General features: G+C 38.5%; 1 protein-coding gene across 1 annotated transcript in view; it reads left to right on the top strand.

The window, feature by feature from the left end:
• Positions 1 to 437: 437 nt before the first annotated feature.
• The window catches only part of LOC133622366 (FERM and PDZ domain-containing protein 4-like), a 110,118-nt gene continuing 94,585 nt past the window's right edge, over positions 438 to 15,970 (top strand). The window contains exon 1 of the mRNA XM_061985014.1: positions 438 to 677. Coding sequence (XP_061840998.1) covers positions 661 to 677 — 17 coding nt within the window. The 5' untranslated portion in view covers positions 438 to 660. The remainder of the gene's footprint in view (positions 678 to 15,970) is intronic.

Raw genomic sequence — 15,970 nt, 5'->3', positions numbered from 1 at the left:
TGACCGGGAACGTCTCACATAGGATCAAAAAGAGGACGAACGCTCGCACGGGTCATGTGACGTGCTCTACCAAAGAGTCGGGGTCTTGCTCCCATCAGCGTTCCAATCTGCAGCGTCAGCGATTCCTCGTCACCGCTCCCCCCGCCGCACTTTGTTGCCATTTCATTTACCCCACCACCCCACCCCCCACCCAAGTTGGCCATCTTTCAAGCATTCCCTAATCTCCAGGCCACCTTCCTCTGCCTCCCACTTCACAGTCGTTAGGAGAAGCCGGAGCCAGGCGGCATCCATCATGCAGTCAATGCCTAACAACCACCCCCACTCTCTCTCTGTCCCATCCCTCAGTCCTCCCTATCTCTCCCCCTACTTGCTGCACCTCCCTCCACCCCGGGATGGAGAGCACTCGCACATGCTCACTGCAGCCCGACCAAGCGAGGCGGGATGCAGCAGAAAGACTGAACCCTCACTTCACACCGGGACCGGGAATTTAGATTCGGGACCGTCGGGCTTCTGAGTTTATTTCCCCCAAGCTGTTGCCTGAAAAGGCTTCTGCTGACTCAGTCATGGATGACTTTGGAGGGTCAGAATGTGGAGTCTTTGATTATTTTGGGCTGGACCACATGGTGACAAGACTGCGTGGATGTGTTTGGTTTCTCTAAGATGCAAAAGACCCCCGGGTGAGTTTGCAGCCGGATGTCGTTACGTATGATTTGTGCAAAGCAGCCTTTAAAGAAATATAGGTTCAGATTTCTAACACAACTCCAAGAAAATCTCCCATAATCCTTGCAAAACTTCGAAAAAGTTGCCGAATAAGGCTTGAAGAAGCAGAACTTTCTCCATCTTGGAGTCAGGTTCTTGGAGCTTGTATTTGATGATTAGGTCTTGTTCATGAGCACTCATCAAGGTTTTTTTTACGAACACTCAAATAGACTGGGACATGATTGCGAAAAGTCATATTTGATAAATAATGTTGTCAGTTCTCAGTTTCAGCTGTACTTTTTTTGGATGTGAATACAATTAGTTGTTAGGTAAGCAACCGATTCTGACACCAAAAGTGAAATTGTCCGATACCGATGTATTAACCATATTTTTGTTTTATTTATATTTTGGTGCGTGCTCTTGTTAGTGTAACAATGTCAACGCAATATTTCAGCTTCAGTATTTTTCGGAGTATAAGTCGCCCCGGAGTATAAGTCGCCCCGGAGTATAAGTCGCACCGGCCGAAAATGCATAATAAAGAAGGAAAAACTCATGTATAAGTCGCACTGGATTATAAGTCACATTTTTGGGGGAAATTTATTTGATAAAACCCAACACCAAGAATAGACATTTGAAAGGCAATTTAAAATAAATAAAGAATAGTGAACAACAGGCTGAATGAGTGTACGTTATATGAGGCATAAATAACCAACTGAGAACGTGCCTGGTATGTTAACGTAACATATTATGGTAAGAGTCATTCAAATAACTATAACATACAGAACATGCTATACGTTTACCAAACAATATGTCACTCCTAATCGCTAAATCCGATGAAATCTTATACGTCTAGTCTCTTACCGTGAATGAGCTAAATAATATTATTTGATATTTTACGGTAATGTGTTAATCATTTCACACATAAGTCGCTCCTGAGTATAAGTCGCACCCCCGGCCAAACTATGAAAAAAACTGCGACTTATAGTCCGAAAAATACGGTAATTACAACGAATTTCCGCGAAGTAGGAATCTAATATTTGCATAGCTCGAGCATAAAAAAAAATGTGTGATCTTCTAAATATGTGTTTCAACCTTATAGTAGCCCTCTCGACACGAAATAACACCCTTTTGTCACTTTTAACCCAATATATCAATGCTGGCTTAGGCTGAGCCAATCAGCTTTGGTCTCTTCTAGTGGTCAATAAAACTGTATACTGTAAATTCCGGACTAAGCCGCTACTTTTTTCCTACACTTTGAACCATGCGGCTTATAAGACAGAGCGGCTAATTTTTTGATTTTTCTTCGCTGACAGCAATCGTAATAACAATTTTAGCAAAAAAACAAGCCAAAACACTGAGGGTGTGTTTTAGTGTTTGTGCTACGACGACATCTTTTGGATGAATTCGCTCAAATTCACGTTGCAGTGTCCTTCCATTTATTGGTATTACTTTTTTTATTTTTTATTTTTTTCAACCGGAGTGCTGTTCAGTCTTCCAGCCTTCCATAGCGTTTCTGCTCGCATAGATTCTTAATTCATCACTCTAAGCAACATTTGTAAGTTTTACAATATAACTAAAACTGTATACACTTACTAAACCGTCCCATGTGCGATGTCTGTAGGAGTGTTTTCATGCGTATTTGTACATGGTATCGTAACGTAATGACGGTAGAATCATTAGCATTAGCTAATATGCTAACATGTTTACGAGTGTATGTGTTAGTATTACTAACTTACAATGGCATTATTTTTGCATTGATTCACTTTCACAAATCCCTCAGTAAATTCACCAAGACGTCGCCGTGGAGTTAGTGAGTCTGTTTCGCTGATTGGAGAGCTAGCTTCCGCAGCTAGTGAGTCCATGATGGCGGTATAGCTCGGTTGGTGGAGTGGCCGTGCCAGCAACTTGAGGGTTCCAGGTTCGATCCCCGCTTCCGCCATCCTAGTCACTGCCGTTGTGTCCTTGGGCAAGACACTTTACCCACCTGCTCCCAGTGCCACCCACACTGGTTTAAAAATGTAACTTAGATATTGGGTTTCACTATGTAAAAGCGCTTTAAGTCACTAGAGAAAAGCGCTATATAAATATAATTCAATTCAATTCAAGACGATGACTTCTGTTTTGTTTGATCAGCCGTTTTACTTTTTTTGTTTTTTGTTTTTTGTCCTGTTCAGCTTCTCAGGCAAATCATATAGTTGATGTAGATGCCCATGTCGGCTGTTCAGATTTACTTTACAAAAGAGAATTGTAGGATACTTCTCTTGTTGCCTTATTTGTATTTGACTTTACTAAATGTATTTATATTATCATTTGGTGCAGCCGGGCCGGAGCAGGAGGGGATAGAAAGAGAGAAAAAAGAAGACAGAGGGGGAAATTGTGGGGACAAGAGGGGGATTAGACAGAGAGACAAAAACAACAACAGCAAACACAACAACAACAACAACAATAGAGCAACATCAGCAAATACGACATGTACAAATATGATGGTAAAAGTAATAGCAAATAAGCAGTTAGCGAAAATAAAAAATAATACAGAAATGACAATGGGCATTATTAAACTACAGATGGAGTAATACAAATACCAATATAAATAGCACTATTGATAATGAACAATACCAATACTTTACCTTTATTATGAACAATACAGTTTTTCAAATGCAACAATACATATACGTAATGATAACTTGAGATACGAAAGAATGCAGAAAAATTGAGGGGGAGACAGAGAAGCAACCTACATTAACCTTGTAGATTGTTATAGTAATAATAGGTTAAGCTTTGTCAGTGTGCCATGTGTTATACCAAGTTTACCCTACGGCAACAACGTTAATATATGTTTGATGAAACGTGATTATGTGCATGAGTGTACGTATGCATTTGTACTTTTATATGTACAGAATGTGAACATATACACATCAGCCGTTTTTCTACCGTGTTACAGACACCATTTGTAAAAAATTAAGGTATGTAAATAAACATTTACAAAATCTTTCTTTGTAAATAACCCATTTTGCAACATATATATCTGCGGCTTATAGTCCGGTGCGGCTAATATATGGAAAAACTTTTTTTTTTTTCCTCTAAAATTTAGTGGGTGCGGCTTAAATCTTGGTGCGTACTATAGTCCGGAAAAAAACGGTAATTTGTATTCTTACTTTATTTAGTCAATTTATGCTTAAAATTGCTTAATTAAATGTTTACAATATGCAGTGGGGTGAAGCGGCATTATTTGTAAAAAATTATTTTCCTTTTAATATCTGCTTGCCTTCGGATGTACCACAGTTCCATCTTCACTAATTCAACTTTACAAAGCAATTATTTCCTGTGCTGTTTCAAGCTTGCTTAGCCATGAACATTCCTGCTCCTGATTGTGCTTCCTCTGTGTGTAACATGTTTAACCTCGTCCTCCATTCCCCCAGGGATAATGTGGCTTGAGATACAAAGGAATGCATTTAATTTGCCGCAATAGAGGTGATGATTATCACTTTACTGTGCATGCACAAACACAATTAGCTGCTCTGTCAACCGATGGACCAATGGGATCGGCTTTTGTGATCAGCTTTAAAAAGCATTAGCCTCTGGCTCTGTCCATCCCTGAACAGCTTTTGGACGGAAATTTTTAACACTTTATCTGTGCTCACTGGCAAAAGGATTGAACCAAATCCTCTAAGCGGAATTTTAAGGGTAGCACCTCAGTCGTCTACCCTGAGCAAATCCAAAGAGAATCTTGTAGCATTCACTGCTTTGTTGGCCTAGAAGACTAATTTTGACCAATTGGAAGGCAACTGCGCCTCCTTGAAGATGTTCTGTGTCTTCTCAAACTGGAGAAGATTAGGCTGACATTGAATGGTTGTTCTGCAAAGTTTCAAGAAGTGTGGGGTGTTTTTTTTTTTAGATATGTCGGAGATACAGATTTTCAAATGAACCCTGGTTGAATCACAATTGAAACGCGGGTGGTTGATGAGCCTTTTGTGTGCTTGTGGGTTGCTATATCTCTCCAAGGCCATTCAGGCATGCAGCTGTCTGCGGTTTTATGTTGACATCTGTCTGTAGTTTCTTACTTTTTTAAAGTTCATTATTTATTTATGTATTTCATTTTACTTGTTCGGGGAAAAAAATTGCACATTTGATGTACAGTACAGGCCAAAAGTTTGGACCCACCTTCTCATTCAATGCATTTTTTAAATTTTCATGACTATTTACATTGTAGATTGTCATTGAAGTCATCAAAACTATGAATGAACACATGTGGAGTTATGTACTTAACAAAAAAAAAAGGTGAAATAACTGAAAACATGTTTTATATTCTAGTTTCTTCAAATTAGCCACCCTTTGCTCTGATTACTGCTTTGCACACTCTTGGCATTCTCTCGATGAGCTTCAAGCACACCTGTGAAGTGAAAACCATTTCAGGTGACTACCTCTTGAAGCTCATCAAGAGAATGCCAAGAGTGTGCAAAAAGTAATCGGAGCAAAGGGTGGCTATTTTGAAGAAACTAGAATATACAACTAGAAAATACAAACTTCTAGTTTCTTCAAAATAGCCACCCTTTGCTCTTGCACTCTTGGCATTCTCTCGATGAGCTTCAAGAGGTAGTCACCTGAAATGGTTTTCACTTGACAGGTGTGCTCGAAGCTCATCGAGAGAATGCCAAGAGTGTGCACAAAAGTAATCAGAGCAAAGGGTGGCTATTTTGAAGAAACTAGAATATAAAACTAGAAACTACAAGCTTCTAGTTTCTTCAAATTAGCCACCCTTTGCTCTGATTACTTTTTCGCACACTCTTGGCAATCTCTCAGTGAGCTTCAAGAGGTAGTCACCTGAAATGGTTTTCACTTGACAGGTGTGCTCGAAGCTCATCAAGAGAATGCCAAGAGTGTGCACAAAAGTAATCAGAGCAAAGGGTGGCTATTTTGAAGAAACTAGAATATAAAACTAGAAACAACAAGCTTCTAGTTTCTTCAAATAGCCACCCTTTGCTCTGATTACTTTTTCGCACACTCTTGGCATTCTCTCGATGAGCTTCAAGATGTAGTCACCTGAAATGGTTTTCACTTCACAGGTGTGCTTAAAGCTCATCTAGAGAATGCCTAAAGTGTGCAAAGCAGTAATCAGAGCAAAGGGTGGCTATTTTGAAGAAACTAGAATATAAAACTAGAAACTAAAAGCTTCTAGTTTCTTCAAAATAGCCACCCTTTGGTCTGATTACTTTTTCGCACACTCTTGGCAATCTCTCGATGAGCTTCAAGAGGTAGTCACCTGAAATGGTTTTCACTTGACAGGTGCGCTCGAAGCTCATCGAGAGAATGTCAAGAGTGTGCAAAAAAGTAATCAGAGCAAAGGGTGGCTATTTTGAAGAAACTAGAATATAAAACTAGAAACTAAAAACATCTAGTTTCTTCAAAATAGCCACCCTTTGCTCTGATTACTTTTTCGCACACTCTTGGCATTCTCTCGATGAGCTTCAAGACGTAGTCACCTGAAATGGTTTTCACTTCACAGGTGTGCTCGAAGCTCATCGAGAGAACGCCAAGAGTGTGCAAAAAAGTAATCAGAGTAAAGGGTGGCTATTTTGAAGAAACTAGAATTTAAAACTAGAAACTTCTAGTTTCTTCAAAATAGCCACCCCTTTGCTCTGATTACTTTTTCGCACACTCTTGGCATTCTCTCGATGAGCTTGAAGAGGTAGTCACCTGGAATGGTTTTCACTTCACAGGTGTGCTCGAAGCTCATCGAGAGAATGCCAAGAGTGTGCGAAAAAGTAATCAGAGCAAAGGGTGGCTATTTTGAAGAAACCAGAATATAAAACTAGAAACTAGAAACGTCTAGTTTCTTCAAAATAGCCACCCTTTGCTCTGATTACTTTTTCGCAGACTTTTGGCATTCTCTCGATGAGCTTCAAGAGGTAGTCACCTGAAATGGTTGTCATTTCACAGGTGTGCTCGAAGCTCATCGAGAGAATGCCAAAAGTGTGCAAAGCAGTAATCAGAGCAAAGGATGGCTATTTTGAAGAAACTAGAATATAAAACATGTTTTCAGTTATTTCACCTTTTTTTTGTTACATTGAATGAGAAGGTGTGTCCAAACTTTTGGCCTGTACTGTATATTTGACAACTTGTTTTAATTATGTGTCTGAAAATCCAAAAATAAATGCCGATCACGTACTTTTGCATGAAAATCGTCCAATACTGATCGGTGTCCGATCGATCGGCGCAGTCCTACAATTGACCTTTTCTTTATAATTATGTTTTCTTCCGTTGTGAAAGCAATCTTAAAAAACAGTTAGTGTGTCGACATTGTTAACCTGTGTTTTAGCGCAAATGTGCTGACTCAGTATCGAAGCTCACTGAATGTTAAAAATCCAAAACACTAATAAAAGGTTTAATAGAAAAAGGAAACAGTAAATCCTGTTTTTATAACCACATCACTTTATCTCCATAGCTGCTGACTGGAACTTGTAAAGAACCACTCTGGGAAAATAGCAGGTGTGCTGATAGACGAGTGTAGTATTTCCATGTATTTGGGTGTTTCTGCACCGACAGAAGTAATAAATATAATTGGTTCATCTTTGCAGCAGCTTCCACTCATCTGCTCTGACTTTTAAACGAGATGTTGGAGTGTGTCAAAAGTCACTGATGTTGCACCTGAGTAGGTCACCATCATTGTTTGAGTTAAGAGATGGGCGATACGGTCTAAAATCTATATCAATCTATAACGATATATTTGTCATATAAATGATAATGTACCCATTTCAAAACTGGTTAAAAAGGCTCCTAATTTGGCTGCTGATGAATGCAGTAACATATTACCTACAGTTCTGGTTGTACTATTTCATTAAAACTATTATTAATCTATGTAGCGGTCGCCCTCTAGTGGGTTCTTCGGACCACCACACACTGCCAGGGGAGCCCAGAATTCAGGGTATAACACTGTTTTATTTTCATAAATAGCAATAGGCTTCTGCTTTCCAGCACAATGTCTTTTCGTCCTGCGTCCGTTCATCAGCACCTCCCACTCCAACTCCAACAACGTGTCTCGCTCCGGCTGCTGCTAATAAAGGCGACAGGTGATTAAAGTTAAAAGTTAAAGTTAAAGTACCAATGATTGTCACACACACACTAGGTGTGGCGAAATTATTCTCTGCATTTGACCCATCACCCTTGATCACCCCCTGGGAGGTGAGGGGAGCAGTGGGCAGCAGCGGTGGCTGCGCCCGGGAATCATTTTGGTGATTTAACCCCCAATTCCAACCCTTGATGCTGAGTGCCAAGATAGATAACAAGGTCCACCTGGGCCATCTACTCACCTGTCGCTGTCTTCGAGGCTGGTCCTGGCACACCCCGTTCCGCGGCAGGCCCGCAGGCCACGCCCCCCTCCACAATCTACTTGCTAATTTAATGGTAATATCTGGTTACTTATTGTTGTAACGTAGTTCCATCTACACTTTGGTTAAAATGTAATAAACACTTACTTTTCTGTTGTTTGGATACTTTGGGTGACACTACTAACTACTATTATAAGATACTATTGATCCAATACCAAGTAGTTACAGGGTAAAAAAACAAAACTGATACTGAAATGTTCAAGACCATTGAACGATTCAATTTATGATGACAATTATAATCAGACGAAAACATAGGATGGCGGTGTAACAAAATCAATTAAATATTACAATTATTTCCTTATTACCAGTGTTTAAAAAAATTAAAAAGTAATTAATTATAGTTACTCATTACTTTACCAAAAAGGTAATTGAAATACTAACATAATTCTTCTTTTTTTCTTTTAATTAATTACTTGGGAAAGTAATTAATGCGTTACTTAAAACAATAAAAAAATAAATCATGATATGGCATATGATGTTTCATGAAAGCAGTGTGTGTGTATGCCTTTAAAAGGTGGTGCCTGTTGCCAAGTGATGTGTGACGTCAGCGAGAGAACGCTCTGAGCAGGATTTTAGCTCAGCTTTGATTTTTAGCTTAGCAGTAGAAGTTTATCGACAGCTTTGCTCGCTCTTTTCACTAGTTTGTCTTACTTCTGGTTAATAAAAAAAATGTAATGTGCTTCGCTGGATGTTGTATCTTCTTGTCCACAAACGGGATATTGTTTGGATGGCAAGCTTGTCACATCAATCATTGATTTGTTGTTCATTATTCCCTCGTAGTAGTAGTGTGTATGCGTGCGCATACTCACACGTTGTTTGCTGTGTGATGTTGCCTCCTTTTGTTTGATATCAGGTTCATTTTAGTGTGGTGCCGGTCGTTGCTTTCATTTATAAAACAATTGAATGTGCTTCACTGGATGTCGTATATTCTTGTCCACAAACGGGATATTGTTTGGATGGCAAGCTTGTCACATCAATCATTGATTTGTTGTTCATTATTCCCTCGTAGTAGTAGTGTTTATGCGTGTGTGTACTTACACGTTGTTTGCTGTGTGATGTTGCCTCCTATTTGATATCAGGTTCATTTTAGTGTGGTGCCGGTCGTTGCTTTTATTAGTAAAACAAAAAAAAAATCCTGCATTGAACTTGCTGTGTTTTTGACCCTGTCATGTTGACACAAAACCACATCAAAAGTAGCATGCCACGTTACATCAAACATAACGGTGACGGAGTTGAAACGTACGTTAAAGTAATCAATTAGATTATTCTTTACTAGTTAGTACTGCCATTTACTAACACTGCTTATGACATACACATATTCTGAGCAAGACAAAGTAATTAGCGCAAAAATAACTAAACATAATCAAAAACTATTGGCTCTGAGATAAATATTTTGTTTTTTGCACTTAAAGTCCACCTGTGTTCTATTTCCTGAGTTTGTAAACAATAACAAAAAACACACAAAATATTTTTTGTGATTATAAAAGAAAAATCACTGTCGTATCGATACTGATATCATACTTGGTATCGTTGTTGTTGATATTTGTATTGATCAATCCATCCCTTGTTTACATTCAAGAGATTTAACTTAGCGGTTAATATGTCTTATTGCATCCTCCGACAAGATGTAGAGTAGCCTGTTTAGCTCCACCTTGTCCTCCAGTGATAATACTTGTAAGAAAACATATATTAACATACATTTTGGACTATAAGCCTCAACGTTTTTCCTTGGCTTTGAACTTTGCGACTTATTAAACGGTGCTGCTAATTTATGCAATTTTCTTCACTGACGATCGCTTATAAAGTAATTAGTAAAACAAAGAAGAATCCAAGCAAACACACTGAATAGGTGTGTTATTGCTTGTGCTATGGCGCCATCTTTTGGACAAGTTCGCTCACTGCAGGTGCTGCAGTGGCTCCATTGCCCTCCTGTTTAGCTATGAACCTACCGGAAGTACAGTTGCCGTTCTGTCTTCTAGCCGTCCATAGCGTTCCTACTCGTGTGGATTCTTCATTTATCAACTATATAACTCTCTGGAATAAAAAAGACTATATAACATACATCCATAAACGTGGACGCATGTGAAAAAGTGCAATATATTTATCTGTACAGTAATCTATTTATTTATTTATATATATTTATATACATTTATTTATTTTATATATATATTTATATATTATTTATATATATTTATTTATTTATATATGAACCTTATGGCTTTTTTTATCCAGCACTACCATGAGCTTATGTAACAAAATTTCGTTCTTATCTGTGCTGTAAAGTTCAAATTTGAATGACAATAAAAAGGAAGTCTAAGTCTAAGTCTAAGTCTATCACTCCAAATAACGTTTATAAGTTTTACAATATAACTAAAACTGTTTATTCTTACTAAACTGTCCCATGTGTGATGTCTGTAGGAGTGTTTTCACGCATATTTGTACATGCTATCGCAATGTAATGAAGCTAGCGTCGTTATCATTAGTTACTATGCTAACACGCTTACGAGTGTCTGTGTTAGTATTAGAGATGTCCGATAATATCGGACTGCCGATATTTTCCGCCGATAAATGCTTTAAAATGTCATAACGGAAATTATCGGTATCTGTTTCAAAATTATCGGTATCGGTTTCACAAAGTAAAATTTATGACTTTTTAAAACGCCGCTGTGTACACGGACGTAGGGAGAAGTACAGAGCGCCAATAAACCTAAAAGGCACTGCCTTTGTGTGCCGGCCCATTCACATAGTATCTACAACTTTTCACACACACTAGTGAATGCAATGCATACTTGGTCAACAGCCATACAGATCACACTGAGGGTGGCCGTATAAACAACTTTAACACTGTTACAAATGTGCGCCACACTGTGAACCCACACCAAACAAGAATGACAAACACATTTCGGGAGAACATCTGCACCGTAACACAACAGAACAAATACCCAGAACCCCCTGCATGTCCCAAATTCCAAGCTGCTGTTTTGAGGCATTTTAAAAAAAATAATGCACTTTGTGACTTCAATAATAAATATGGCAGTGCCATGTTGCCATTTTTTTTCCAAAACTTGAGTTGATTTATTTTGGAAAACCTTGTTACATTGTTTAATGCATCCAGCGGGGCATCACAACAAAATTAGGCATAATAATGTGTCAATTCCACGACTGTATATATCGGTATTGGTTGATATCGGAATCGGTAATTAAGAGTTGGACAATATCGGAATGTTGGCCATTATCGGACATCTCTAGTTAGTATTATTAACGTCGAATGGCATTCTTTTTGTATTGTTTCAGTTTTGTAAATTCACCAAAACGTCACCGTGGACTTATTGAGTCTGTTTAGCTGATTGGAGAGCTAGCTTTCGCAGCTAGTGGGTCCATGACGATGACTTCTGTTTTGTTTGATCAGCCGTTTTACTGCCGTGTGACTGACAAAGTTTGGAAACAATTAAGGTGTGTGAAAAAACATTTACAAAAAAACTAATTTCACAACGTATATATCTGCGGATTATACTCTAGAATATATATGAGAAAATATTTATATATTATATGTCGGAAAACATGGCATTTATCGCCGTGCAGGGACATTAGCCGCTTGCCCACTAGCCAAGCCTCCCAAGGTGTCCGATGGAGTTGACGCACTTTCGTTGTCCTTGCTTTGTGCAATATGACACCGTCCTGTTGAAAAGCCCTTTCCCCCAAGTGTTTCCACAAAGTCGGAATGTTTGATTAATCAAGTGATTGAAAAGTGTGTCTCTTGCCTGTGATTGATTCTCTGAGCAGCGTCCTCAACGAACCTAGCACTTGGTAATGTCAAATACGAGTGATTGGAACACAGTAGGGTTGCTAAAAAGATGACAGAAGAACTTCAAGTTTTGAGTAATGTTACTGTTGCAAGCAGTACCCATTTTGCATACTCCTTACACTGGTTAAGGTCACAAGGGAACCCTTTAACAGTCAAAACCACATGAACTGTGCCAACATGTTGCTAAAATACTACAAACACACTCGCTTCTATATTTGATGACAGAGCCCCCATTTGCTCATCAGTGGGGAGTCCATGCAAAAGTGCCTTAAAGGGAGAAAAAAAACCACTCCACCAAGTGAAAGCCCATGAAGTGCACACCCACTGACAAAACTGATACTTTTGCAGGAATGAGCGACACAGAACACACAAATAATTCTCACTCATTGTGGTTGTGTACTGTATCACGCGCACTGCAGGGGTCTCAAACTCTGTTCACCTGGGGGCCGTCTGGTTGAGGCTGGGTCGCACGGAGTATCCACTTGAGAATCACGTTTTAAACGCGCGACTAAACAATTTCTACCAGAAGCTGTCGTGACCCGGAGATAGACCGGAAGTTGCACTAAATGTAAAAATTATATATTTTACCTTATCATACCAACTTTATTTATACAGCCCTTAAAAAACAACCACAGTTGGAAAAACAAAGGGCTGTACACCACACTCTAGTAAACACACAAAAAGCAGAGACGTACAGGCAAAGGGCAGACTAAAATATATCATTTAAAACAGAGGTAAAAATACACACACACATATACATACATATATACACATATACAGTATATACATACACATATACAGTATACATATACATATATATATATATATATATGTATATATATATATATATATGTATATATGTATATATATATATATATATGTATATACATATATATACGTATATATATATATATATATATATATATATATACATATATATATATATATATATATGTATGTATATATATGTATATGTATATATATGTATATATATATATATAAAGATATATATATATATATATAAAGATATATATATAATTGATGTTCATCAACATTTAACATTCTCACGTTATCGATGGGAAAATTCATTTTTAGACAATATGATTTGCCTGAGCGGATAGGAGACACCAAGAGTAACAAGCGGTAGAAAATGGATTAGAAAGGAAAGATTAAAAAAAAAATATCTATATATATTTTTTTTTACTTGGGCCGAATTTTGGATGCTGGGGGGCCGGATCCGGCCCGCGGGCCGTAGTTTGGGGACCCCTGATTTACATTGTAGATTGTCACTGAAGGCATCAAAACTATGAATGAACACATGTGGAGTTATGTACTTACAAAAAGGTGAAATAACTGAAAACATGTTTTATATTCTAGTTTCTTCAAAATAGCCACCCTTCGCTCTGATTACTGCTTTGCTCACTCTTGGCATTCTCTCGGTGAGCTTCAAGCACACCTGAGAAGTGAAAACCATTTCAGGTGACTACCTTTTGAAGCTCATTGACAAGATATTTAATGTTCGAACTGAGAAACTAAATTTTTTGGGGCAAATAATCATTAACATTGCAACACATTGCAAAAGAATTGTCACAGGGGCATTTTTACCACTGTGTTGCATGGCCTTTCCTTTTAACAACACTCAGTAAACATTTGGGAACTGAGGAGACCAATTTTTGAAGCTTTTCAGGTGGAATTCTTTCCCATTCTTGCTTGATGTACAGCTTAAGTTGTTCAACAGTCCGGGGTCTCCGTTAGGCTTTATATTGGTCTGGACTACAGGCAGACCAAACCTTAATCTGGTTGCTGACATACACACGCAGTGAGTGAGCATGGAGATGACCTAAAAATGTATTTTTTAAAATTGATTTACAATGTAGTTCAAAATAGATTTTTGAACATTATTAATTGATTTAGAATCGGAATGAATAAATATCGCAACTCGGATGTTAAACGATTTTTTGAGCACCCTTACCGATTAAGTGGACCCCGACTTAAACAAGTTGAAAAACTTATTCGGGTGTTACCATTTAGTGGTCAATTGTACGGAATATGTAATTTACTGTGCAATCTACTAATAAAAGTCTCAATCTCAATAGTATTAGCAATTTTACATGGCAATTTCAACACCTCCAAATTTGATAATGAACACTACAACGAAGACACATGTTACAATTTAAAAAGTGAGCAGTTGTGAAATGTGCGTAAGTAGCTGTTATCTTCCAAGCAGTCTTTCGACAATGCATAGAGCTCACGATAAGTTTTTCAGACGCGGTAATATGTGATGATCCGTTGTTTTGTCATGTTGTCATGTTTTGTTTTAGTTTAAGACTCTCTTAGTTCTGTTTCAGCACCCCTGGGTTTGGGTTTCTTGGTTGCCATGGGTGCTGATTATTTTCACCTGCCTCTGATTAGTGTTCGGGATGCTCACCTGCTCCCGGGCACTATTCAGAGCGCTATTTGTTCCTGCCTTTAGCCACACTCTGTCTGGCTGTTTTGTTTGCGTCATGCAACATTACGTTTGTTATCCATGCTTCGTATTCTTGTTCCTGCTCTAAGTTTACCATAGCTTCCCGTGCTATCGGCACGCTTTTCCGGTATTTTTGTATTCCTGACTGCTATATGGAAAATAAATAATTTCGCTACTCGCACACTGCCTCCGGAGTTCCGTCTGCATCTTGGGGAAACTATCTGTGCATTACCATGCTACCCGAGCGTAATATAATCAGCGGCGCCCGATGGTATCACTACGAAATAAAACTCATACAAGAAAAAACACAGACTAAAAAAAAACATGGCAACATACATATTTCATGATGTTTGATTAATTGCAAGTATGTATTATTTCTTAGAGCCTAAACCCATGTCTGAAAAATGTTGTTAAAAGTGTCCGCATTTAATTTTGAAAGTTATTCACGCAAATTTCACCGCTGCTGACACAGCTTTTTTATCCGCAGAAACTTTTATAAATGAGTTTCAATTAGGGCTGTGAATCTCTGGGCTCCAAACGATTCGATTCGATTCTTGGGTGTAACGTTTCAATTCAAAACGATTCTCGATTCAAAATCAATCAACGTTTATTTATATAGCCCTAAATCACGAGTGCCTCATAGGGCTGCACAAGCCACAACGACATTCTCGGCTCAGATCCCACATCAGGGCAAGTAAAAACTCAACCCAATAAGACAATGAGAAACCTTGGAGGAGACCGCAGATGACCGGTGCAATGGATGTCGAGTGGATCTAGCATAATATTGTGAGAGTCCAGTCCATAGTGGATCTAACATAATAGTGAGAGTCCAGTCCATAGTGGATCTAACATAATAGTGAGAGTCCAGTCCATAGTAGGGCCAGCAGGAGACCATCCCGAGCAGAGACGAGTCTCCAACCGATGCACAGACGAGCGGTCCACCCCGGGTCCCGACTTTGGACAGCCAGCACTTCATCCGTGGCCACCGAACCTGTGCCCCCTCCCTCCACAAGGGAGAGGGGGGCAGAGCAGAAGAGAAACGGCAGTTCAACTGGTCTAAAAGGGGGGTCTATTTAAAGGCTAGAGTATACAAATGAGTTTTAAGATGGGACTTAAATGCTTCTACTGAGGTAGCATCTCTAATTGTTACCAGGCGGGCATTCCAGAGTACTGGAGCTCGAATAGAAAACGCTCTATAGCCCGCAGACTTTTTTTGGGCTCTGGGAATCACTAATAAGCCAGAGTTCTTTGAACGCAGATTTCTTGCCGGGACATAAGGTACAATACAATCAGCAAAATAGGATGGAGCTAGACCGTGTAGTATTTTATACGTAAGTAGTGAAACCTTAAAGTCACATCTTTGGATGCCAGTTAGACTTAGACTTAGACTTAGACTTCCTTTTTATTGTCATTCAAATTTGAACTTTACAGCACAGATAAGAACGAAATTTCGTTACATAAGCACATGGTAGTGCAGGATAAAAAAGCAATAAGGTGCATATATAAATAAATAGATATATATAAATAATATATATAATATATATATATAAAATAAATAAATATATAAAAATATATATAAATAAATAAATAGATTACTGTACAGATAAATATATT

This window comes from Nerophis lumbriciformis, linkage group LG23, assembly GCF_033978685.3.
Source record: "Nerophis lumbriciformis linkage group LG23, RoL_Nlum_v2.1, whole genome shotgun sequence".
In the NCBI taxonomy this organism is placed as follows: Eukaryota; Metazoa; Chordata; class Actinopteri; order Syngnathiformes; family Syngnathidae; genus Nerophis; species Nerophis lumbriciformis.
Note: the sequence above shows the minus strand (reverse complement) of the source record. Positions and strands in the feature narration are given on the sequence as shown.